Source organism: Athalia rosae, chromosome 2 (assembly GCF_917208135.1).
Source record: "Athalia rosae chromosome 2, iyAthRosa1.1, whole genome shotgun sequence".
NCBI lineage: Eukaryota > Metazoa > Arthropoda > Insecta > Hymenoptera > Athaliidae > Athalia > Athalia rosae.
In genome coordinates this window covers 2,139,031-2,149,761 of record NC_064027.1, presented here as the reverse complement: position 1 = coordinate 2,149,761, position 10,731 = coordinate 2,139,031, and the positions used below count along the sequence as shown (strand labels likewise).

The window sequence follows — 10,731 nt, the reverse complement described above, 5'->3', positions numbered from 1 at the left end:
TATTCGTCGGGCCCGCGGGGGAGAGGGCCCCCTTTTATGTTCGGCAGGTTCTTTGTGCATGGCTATCCCTTTTTCTCCCATCTCGCTCAATCTTTTTCCATCAATCTCTTCCGATCAGCAACGTTGCAACGATATATCCTGAGAGTTGGGTTCCTACAGCAGTAGGGCAAGAGGAGGGACAAGAGGGCAGCCATTCCTTTGGTAATTAAAATCTGCAACTCTGTTGGCTGACGGATAAAACGGACGGACGGACAGATCAGGCTCGCCGCGAGAACGTCGACGGGTGATCGAGATTAATAGACTGCTGTCCTGTCAACTGCGGTCTCCTCATCGTGAACAGCAACCGACTACCATCCACTGTCCAGTCTGTCTTCAGATCGCAACCTGCGTGGGCCATCGACCAACATAAACTAAGAAAATCCATCGAACGATCGGCACATTGTCCGTAATATCAACTTCCGGTTATTATAGTCTGAACTTACGTTACGAGTCAGTGCAATAGATTCGTGATTTTAATTCAGAAGTAATCAGCAAAACCTGGCACTTGCTGGATTTCGGCACGAATTGGATAAAGGGAATCCAGTAGAATGAGATAACAAAAAAAAAAAAAGTGCAACTGCAATAATCACTCTCGAAAAACGCCACGCTCAGCAATCATTGCTATATCGTCAGTTGATCGGGTGTTTGCAGTGCAAATCCTTTAACAAGGAGCGAACGAATTCTGGATCCGAAAGGAGAGGTCGCAGCCCACATGAGGAGTACCAGACGCTGGTGGATCGTCCTTGGCGGTTTCACCCTGGTTTATCTTGGAAATGTTTGCTTGGGTAGGCATTGCGGGGCTTGATATCGAAAGATTTATACCTCTATTCCTTTCAAATCATTCGCTTGATTTTATCAGCACAGTTATAAAAGAAAAAAAAAAAAAAAAAACGAAAACATAAACAAGGTACGGCTCAGCGGTATATGCTAATAAAATCATTGAGGTAACAGCCTACCGACTGCAGGCGTGAATTTCACTTGTACGCCGCTTCGACCCAGATTCAACTTGCGATTCATCAAGGCAATCGAACTCAATGACATCTTCATTGATATTAGCTGACATGAGACCGTTGCTACGTAGGTGCAGCTAAATAGTTTGTCTGACTCTGGGCCGAATTGAGATTCCCAGTCCAAATTAGTAGTGCCGTTGATTGATTGGCTGACTGAGGACACGTACGATCAAGAACTATTGTACGATTTTTCAAATCGTTTCAATTTTGAATGATTTTTTGACAATTTTGTATCCTTGGAATTGGTACATCGCTGGGGAATATATCTGAAATAATGAAATTATCTTCACTGATTGCAGCAGTCGGTGCGGATAATGAATCTACGATAGAAGTTAATGCGACTCAAGTCACAGAGGAATCAAAACAGCAACAACAACATCTTTGTTGTGCTAGACACGAGAAGATGATCGACGTGGGCTATGGTAAGTAGACCTGAATACCTGATTAACATAGGCATACCATAGGTATACCATTATTAGAATAAATTCAAAATATGCCATCATAGATATTGCAATTACAATTATTAACTATCATCTTCAAGACATATGTTGTAGTCCTGTATGGAGATTGTCACCCTTTGTTCGAATTTAAGCTTCTACACATATTTATTTTTTCACACACCCGCTAACAGTATGCACTCCTGTATTGGAGCAATTGACGCCAGTCGGACAGCCGGGGACAGTCTTCCGGTCAATGAAATCTATAAAAAGTGATTGAAAGTCAACCATTGCTCTGACCGCTTCGAAAATCCGATTTCTAGTTTCTTCGAAGATAAAATTCAGAGTTTTGTACAAAAATACGGAGAACTGAATGATTTACCATATTCTTTGTCGTGATAATGTCTCGTTGATCAAAGGTATTCGAAAAAATTAAATACCTACTTATTGTTAGCCACTTTCTGACATAATACCGAAGCTATTCCTAAATGGTTTATAAAAACTGATCCTGCCGGTTGCGAAAAATTACAATTATTCTTCTTCAATTTTGACTCCACTGCGGCTACTCGCAGGATTTCAAAGATACCCTGCAGATCCGGTCACGGTGATATCTGTGGTGATTACCTACATAGAATTTTCCTCAAATTATTAGATGACTCAAAAACAGTAAATCATCTCGTGCGACTGAGGTGATCGATGATATCGATAAGGGGAATCGTTGTGACCCTTTTGCATCGCGTCGCGCGGTCTGCGGCCATTTATAGTAAGAGATAAGAGTTGAATGCAAGCGAAGCTCCGCAGCGGGGGTCGCGTCGAAAGCCTCGTGGCGGCATAAGTCGCGTGAATCACTTACACCCACCCACGTACCCTAGCCGCTCATCCGAGCCAAAAATAGCTTATGTTACATTACTGCGCGACTCCCGTATAATCCCCCTCTTCTCCAACCTCCTGCAGGCTCCCTACGTGAATCGCGACACATCTAATTTAACACAGGTTTGTAGATATAATTTGTATTATACATATCTGGTGTATTCCACAAATCAAACATGTTTTCTGCAACAACAACACGCGACGTTCATCTCTGGAAAGTTGGGTATCCCAATAACTGTGTAAAATTTACCTCATCACCATAAATCGTACAAAAGTAGCCCAAATATTTGGGACCTAGAAAAACAAGCAATTTCATGTAGAATGCATCAATCAGAATTTTTATTTTTTGTAAACAGATTCTGCAGATGACTTTAATGCACAAATGAAAAAGCAAATTTCTCTGCTCGCAGTGTAATTTCAAAAATCCTAACTCATTCCACCGGGTCAAACTATCATCTTTATCATTAGCATTCTCTCAGTTTTCACCTAATCAATTGAAATTCGTTGACAGGGATGTCCGACCAGGTGATTCAGGTGGACGCTGGTCACTGCCGAAGACTTTGCCCTCGTCACGCGGTAGACGATCCAGGAGATGCGAGTCGACCCGCCGTTCAGGTAAACGCCGAACAAATCCTCGTGGGTATTGCAATTACAATATTATAGGTATGCGTCCGCAGTTTCTTTTCTTTAGTTCAATCCGCACACCTGGCGAGTTAGAGAAAGAGGAAATAAAAATTAGATCGCATGATTCCCTCTCTTGCAGTTGGTCGGAAAAATTTCGGTCTGTCTCAACATCGGAATGTTCGGAATACCGATCAATTGCCGATCGTTTCTCGAACGATGTACAGACGGCACATCCTCGCGAAAGAATGCAGGTCGCACGAGGACCTCGATAAGTTCGTGAGTCATCGCCCAAAGGGTATACCTATATACAATGTGCTGTTCGAAGGATTCGAAGAAGCTGAAGCAAAGCAAAAACTGAAACTGGGGCCGGGCCGGGCCTCCCGTTGCGATCGAAGTCCAGGAATTTCACCCTATACCGTCTTCTTCGTGAGCTAAACGGAATTGAAATTCGCCACCGGAATTCGATCGCGCGATCGTTCGATCCTGTAGTCGGTAAAAAATAAAAATAAAATCAAAAATTGAATTGAATAAAATAAAATGAACAGCCGCGCGCACGGTGAGCGAAGACTTCTACATTCGCGCGACCGTGCGGTACATGGAATTATTTCACCTGCGATAAATATATAAATAATCATCGTCTCGCCGTATAAAATATTTTTCGACAAATACTGCGAACTCGATACTCGTTCTTAATCGCATAAGTTTGAGAATTCTTTTATTTCCGAGAATTTCCACGCGCCCCTTGACGTTTTAATTACAAGAAAATTTCGTATCTCGTTACGACCGAAGTGCCCTGCCCTATCAACAACATCAGCGTATAATAAAACCCGCGTTTAAATCGGCAGTCGACCGTTGCTTTGCGCTCTTAGCAGATATATAGTTTCGCGTGTAAGATGTAGTACGATGCGACCGTAGCACGGGGTGTCGAAGGTATAGGGGATCAGATCCTGCACCAGGAGAAGAAATCCCGCTGTTTGTGCAGGCTATTTTAGTCACGTGATGCAATCGCGCCGAGGCGTGCCGCACCCACGCACCCTTTCAACTGAACGGTGACCAGGACCGCCTGCATGCTAAAGTGCTAACCAGATTCAACCTCTCTGTTTTGCGTCCTTGGAAGGTCGGATCACCCGCGGTCAGCGATCCCCCACGGGCGCCAACCCGGCCAAAGATCCACGGGGTACTAAATTATACCTGAAAACATACGTATTAAATCAGAGATAATACGGACACATGGATATATTTATGCGATACCTGATCTATACGTTATGTGATTGTATCTATATTTAAATCTTCAGAAATGTCGCAGGTTTTGTAGGACCTAGATTCTTGCATGGTTTCTATTTTACTTGTAGAATTTGAAGGTGATATTCGTTTCAAACTAAATACAACTGAACTTACAGAGATGTCCTCTGGACTGGCACTGCCGTCCGAATTCCGCAAGATTGGAGAGGATTTCAACTCTTCAGGGTGTCCGAGTGATCGAAGCGGTAGATTCTTGCGATTGCACCCCGAAACAAGCGTGTAGTAGGGAGCCGTACACGTACGTGGTGTATCCTGGAACACCCCATCAGGCGGACATAGACGTTGGACTCTGCATGGGTCATTGTTCGAAGGGTTTGGGATGCAAACCGATGAGAAACAGAACGATCAGTATCGTTGGTCCTAATGGTTGGTAAAATCCGAATGCATTCAAATACGTAAAATAATAACAGAATGACGATTGAGACGATTGCGTTATTTCTAGGGGACGAGGTCCATCAAGTGATAGAGGAATGCGGGTGCAGCGACAATTGCTACAGAATGACTCACGTGGAAACTGTGCTCGATTTCAGCGAGGTAGAAATAAAAGACGGATCGAATTCCACGGAAGTTAAACCTCTCGTCAGGGTTCGTATTTAAATCTCTAATGTTCATTCCGAATCTCTCCAACATCTGCGTTCTCGTAACAGGCCATCGACGTTGGTCAGTGCATCGGCTCCTGTCCCGGTAAAGAAAAGGAGACGTGTCTCCTCCGTGACAAAAAAGACCCAACGAGGTGTCTCGCCGGACTTTATTCAAAACAACACTATTGCACTCCAGCTAGATTCAAAATACACGAATACAGGTATGTGAAATCCGTTATGAGCATAACAACCGCTACAGCTCACTGCAATCACAAACTTCTTTCACGTATGTTTTGTAAACAATTTTTTTCTCCCTCCTCAGATCCCGAAGAGGAGCGATGAGGGAAATAATCGCAATTACGCAGTGCGCCTGTGTCTAGCGATCTATTCGATCGATTCGCCAATTAATTATAATATCTCTTTAGAGAAAAAATCTCAGTCCGATTATACACACTAAGAATAATTTTCTGAATGAGCTGAAATAACATCAAGAATAAAAAATGACACATCAGTAATATAAACACCCTGAAACGATATTATTATTATTAATTTTATTATTATTGTATTTCATAATGTTCCTAAATGACTTTAGTGTAATGATATGTATAGGTATATGATAAGCGTATGTATCGCATTGGCTAATAAATTTCGAAATTTGTATGATTGAATTTCGTTTTACTGCACATGACAGGAATAGTGTAGTAATATCGATGAAGTGAATATATTTTTCTGTTAAATTATAAAGTATGGCTAGCTCAAATGTTCGCGGTCGATGGTCATAGAAGGAGTGATCGGTGGACACCTGTTCTATCGGGGATATCCCATGGGTTTGAAATTTCCATAAAAGGTTCTCGTATATATCAAATAGGTGAATCAGCACCGCCGATTACCGAAGATGTCGGGATATAAAAATAATACAGATATATGAACGACTATAATTAACGTCGTTATAAATCCGCCATTTTCGGAAGTCAAATATATATACGAATCGATAAATAGGTAAGACGTGTCGAAAAAAAGAAATCGTGCGTTGGGCGTCTGATGACGCAGAAAGAAACGTTCTAAATAACGTAGAATACGGAAATAAAGCGAAAATATATCGTTACCTATATCCATATGATAAATCCTTCTAATAATCATTTGCCAACCGCGCGGTTACAATCCACTCTATAGGATAATATATAATGCAATTAGGCGTCAGGCGAGATGCCAATTCCCGCGAATAAGCCGTATCACATTCGACCCGCTTTGTTATACTCGGAGGAAGTGATAAACTAACCAATTGAGATCGGACTTTTAATACGTGGGCGAAATATCAGCTATTACAAAATTCAAACGCATCGCCGGATTATCGTACGACGTCTAGCCTGTCACGCAATTTTCACGCATTCATGATATCCCATTGAAACACCGCGTTAATGAAATTGGCTTGACGGTCACCGGAAGCGATTGATAAGGTAGAAAAAGACAACAACAAAAAAAAAACTACCCAGAATCTAAAATAGATATACGCGGGGAATCGTTTATGGCAAAAAGGTGGCATTGGGTGTCCGTTTTCACGTTTGAAATGATATGAAAACGACAATTTTGTATATCGCTCGGAGGCGCGAAGTTTCTTACAACGGGTGGTAACGGGTGGTATACGAAGAGGACGTGATATATCAAGGTGGAAATAATGATTCCTTTACCGTAAATATAACGTACAAATTGATCGTAAATAAGAACGTTCCACATTTCTGGGCGCTTACTAACCCCGAGAATTTAGGAACTTTGAATTTTTAATAGCCACGACGCGTTGCTTCCTCCTGACTCGTAATGGATGCGTTGATCGTGGTCTGGACAGCTCTGGATTATCTGGAGGCGGTCGGAACTCGGGGGCGTCTCGGGGCGCCAGAGAAAACACTAAGAACAGCATCATCATCATCATCGTCATCGTCGTCGTCGTCGTCGTCGTCGTCGTCGTCGTCGTCGTCGTCGTCGTCGTCGTCGTCGTCGTCACCTCCTATACGAAATCGGTTTATTTCTCAGAATTAGAAAATATATAAACCGGAACGAATCACCCGACATTCGAAAGCTCCACCGAAACATATGTATATGAAAGTTGCAGCATCAATTCTAGCATTCATAAATTTGCGAAATCTCGTATCTTCCACGTGTATAATAATAATAATAATTCTCGATCATCATCCGGAAGTCTGGTCTTCGGCGGTGTCGATTATCGGTCTTGAAGAATAACGATAAGAATGGAAGGATTATAAATCCTGATTTTGGGTTACGAGTGCTAGGTAAAACGGCGTGATGCACAGGCGGATTGCAGGTCAGAAGAGAGGTCGGGGGCGCCCGGCGTCGTATCGCCGGAGAGAAGAGATGAGCAGGGAAGAGAAGAGAAGAGAAGAGGGTGTAGAAGAGGAGAGGAAAAGAGAGGTGAGGCGACGGGAGGCGCGAAGGATAAAGGTGTCTCCCGGGCGAGAGCCCTCCCATATGCCATTTAGCATCTGCTCATAAGCTAGGTGGACCATCCCGTACCATGTCGGTGGGATAAGAAGTGACTCCCGGTAACTTGTTTCGAGTATTTTCACTTGCGATCCACGCTGAATAATACGCATCACTGCTACTCGCGCCTGCATATGTACCGCATAACGCGCAGTATCGCGTAACGAACCGCGCTCACGAAAATTCTATCCACACACCGTCAGAAAGTGTTAAAAAAAAAAAAAAAACAGTATTCGCAAAGTGCATCGGGAATTGTCCATTTTTCCCAAGAGACAAAACGTGGAAATTGCTTTGAAATAACAAAAAAAAAAAAAAAGAGGACAAATCAACACGTAGAGATAAGTGTGCGGAGGCCACGCGATATACCGAAGATGTTGAGGAGAAGAGTATTTTTTATGTTGTTACTTTTTGCCGTGGTCCTGGCGCATCCTGTGACGGAAAGTCCTGCGGAGGGTAGCGGTTCCTCGGTTATTGAATTTTCCGAAGATTTTACGGAGGACGAAATCCAGGACGATGCAGGACAGCGAGAAGCGGCTCTGACAAAATTGCAGCAGGTCAGTGAAGTTCGAGTTGTTCGAAAAGCCGCGGGGATATCGGGGTCGAAATGTGTTTGACTCGAATACTTTTTTTCCCGTAGATTTTCGGGATTCCGGAACCCAGTGAGAGGTCAAACCGTCACAAAATTCCCCCACAATTCATGATGGAACTTTACAACACGATCGCGGATCCGAGCGGAGTAACGCGCGGAAAAAATCCCTACAATGCCAAGGTCGTTCGAAGTTTCATTGAAAGAGGTGAGTCGGTGAGAAGTTTCGATCTACGAGTCGTCGATAATAATGCCTATTTTCTACCGCGCAGACAGTTCCATGGCTCATTATTACCTCTTCAACATTTCTGGCCTCGAAATGAACGAGTCAGTCCTGGAAGCCGAGCTCCATTTATACCGGAAACGAACTCCTCTCAAGGCGATGCATCCGGCTGTGCTTTCCTCGCCGTATTACCTGGTGCCTATTATTCATTTCGAACATGACGAAAAGACACCGAATGAACGAGAGTTGAACGATTATTTTTATCTTCCAGATTCGCGTGTATCAGGTTCTAGATCAGCATCAACTGGACACTCCGGATTTGCACAGACTCCTCAACGTCCACTACGTCGGAGCCCACGCGTCGGGTTGGCAGGTGAGTTAATGCTGAAAATTTCAATTACTGAATGTGATTTCAACCGTGACGAATATACGAACTTTTTTCACAGGTTTTCAACGTGAAGCAGGCTGTTCTTTCATGGGTTTCCGGCACCCCGAATCTCGGGCTATTGGTAACAGCGTCAAACATTTTCGACGACGAGGCAGTTGTTCACTTCTCGCGTCGCAATGATTATCACCACAGCAAGCAGCCGATCCTCGTGCTATTCGACGACGACGGTAAAGATCGTCCGTTGGGCGAGAACATCGTTCCCCACTATTACAAATACGCGAATGACCTCGACGAAGAGGAAGAGGAGGATGAAGATGGAGGAAACGAAGACGAAGATGAATTTGAAAAAGCCGATTACGGTATTCGAAAACAACTCGCTAGGGTAAATAAGGACATCGGGTCACGCGGTCGTCGCGATGCTTCTTCGTCGAAGAAAGCAACGCGAAGAATCGTCTCGACCACCCCTAACGTATCGGGTGCTCTCAGTTCGATGGATATTTACACGCGGGCTGTGATGCGCAAACGATTAGCCAGGCGGAAAAATACTTCCGCCAATAGGAACGAACAATTTTTGGCGAACGATTCTACACTCGGACGTCGTACCTCGCGTTCAGCGCCCACAGAATTTTCATCAAACTCCACTTCCGAGGTAAACGTAACGGAATGTGCGCGCCACGAGCTCTACGTTGATTTCGAAGAGATTGGCTGGTCAGATTTCGTAATCGCACCGAAAGGTTACTCAGCTTATCATTGTAAAGGTCACTGCAATTTTCCCCTCAGCCAGGGACAGCATCCGACGAATCACGCGACGGTGCAAAGTATCGTGCACATGTTGAGACAGGGTAAAGAAGTAAACGAGCCGTGCTGCGTACCTACAAAATTACTGAGCAGTAGTATTTTATATTTTGACGACGGCGATAACGTCGTCCTCAAACTCTACGAAGACATGGTGGCCGACCGCTGTGGCTGTCACTGAGTTTTAGATAACTATTTCGTAATGTATATTTATTCAAATGTGATCAGTTTTTGTTCATTTTCTCTTCACTTTCTCTCTCGTTCGAAACGGATCAAAAAAAAAAAAAATCGAGGGCTCAAAATACGGGTACACGCGTTTGGAAATTTGACAAAATATCATGCACGGTAGTTTTTTCCTTTTTTTTTTTTTTTTTTTCCTCTATGTGGAAAACTATAGCGGTCGACGGATCGAAATAAATTCAGTAAGAATGTGTTGTTATTTAGATGGTATAGTATTTTATATATAGTTTAGCCACTTCCAGACGATCGTGCAGCTGATTGACGAGAACAAAAAAAAAAAAAAAAGTAATTAATTTATGTTCGAAAATTTTAAACGCTTGTATTTTGTACAGTTTGGCTATATATTGTATATATGATAAGAACATTCCTAAGGACTGTAGTATACCTAAGCCTATGATATATAAATCCATGTGATAATAACGTGGTGATAATTAATATAATAATAGCAATTATTGTACGGTGAATATTAAATTATTAATTATAGTCAAAGCGTCTGATATAATAACGATGTAAATAATATTTTAGTACGATTCCGTACTGTAATCGTAGTCGTATGGTGATACCTAATTTGTATAAGAAGCTAACAATATAAGATTGGTATATTAAGATATAATAAAAAAGAAAATTCGAGCAGAAACCGTATCTAATCATTAAATACTTTATTATTCCATCGATTTTAATTAAGTTTTTTTTTCTCTCCTCAACTCGACGAATATTTCGCAAAAATATCTTCGGTTATTGGTATACACGAGGATAATGCAGACGTGTAATACGTACAGGTTGTTGAAAAAATATCACAAGCCGGCGCATGACACGATACAGCTTATATGTATAGCGCTGACGGCTAAATAAGTTAATGTGTTTACGGTCTCCCAGATGAGAGTCGTAGATTTTTCGATTGGACCAAATCTAAAGTGAGTCATTCAATGGCACGTAATACGCGCGCGTAAAATTTCGCCATTATAATTTCTAGAGGGTCCGGTAATAATCCGAGAGAAGTAATTCTTGAAATTTGAACCGGCGCCTCGAAAATTACATTATACAGCTACGATTTACTAGCGATACCTTCGTCGTCCAGCTTACAACACGTAGATATCTACCAATATAAATAATATGCGCCCCCGCCGACCCGTTTTCGCGTTG

At 42.6% G+C, this 10,731-nt stretch overlaps 2 protein-coding genes across 3 annotated transcripts; both read left to right on the top strand.

Annotated features, from left to right (window-relative positions):
* Positions 1 to 246: 246 nt before the first annotated feature.
* LOC105684075 lies at positions 247 to 5,526 on the top strand. Of its 2 annotated transcripts, none has more exons than XM_012397186.3 (7): positions 247 to 824; positions 1,352 to 1,471; positions 2,868 to 2,971; positions 4,381 to 4,648; positions 4,725 to 4,867; positions 4,930 to 5,084; positions 5,186 to 5,526. In XM_012397186.3, the coding sequence occupies exons 1-7, from the start codon at positions 752 to 754 to the stop codon at positions 5,241 to 5,243; spliced, it is 921 nt and encodes a 306-aa protein (XP_012252609.2). In that variant the 5' UTR covers positions 247 to 751; the 3' UTR covers positions 5,244 to 5,526. The 2 variants fall into 2 exon arrangements, with proteins under 2 accessions (XP_012252609.2, XP_012252608.2); XM_012397185.3 differs by having other exon boundaries at positions 250 to 824; positions 1,349 to 1,471.
* Positions 5,527 to 7,334: 1,808 nt separating this feature from the next.
* Positions 7,335 to 10,225, top strand: LOC105684074 (bone morphogenetic protein 2-like). Its single transcript, XM_012397184.3, has 5 exons — positions 7,335 to 7,910; positions 7,994 to 8,150; positions 8,215 to 8,360; positions 8,437 to 8,538; positions 8,612 to 10,225. The coding sequence occupies exons 1-5, from the start codon at positions 7,728 to 7,730 to the stop codon at positions 9,527 to 9,529; spliced, it is 1,506 nt and encodes a 501-aa protein (XP_012252607.2). The 5' UTR covers positions 7,335 to 7,727; the 3' UTR covers positions 9,530 to 10,225.
* Positions 10,226 to 10,731: the final 506 nt, after the last annotated feature.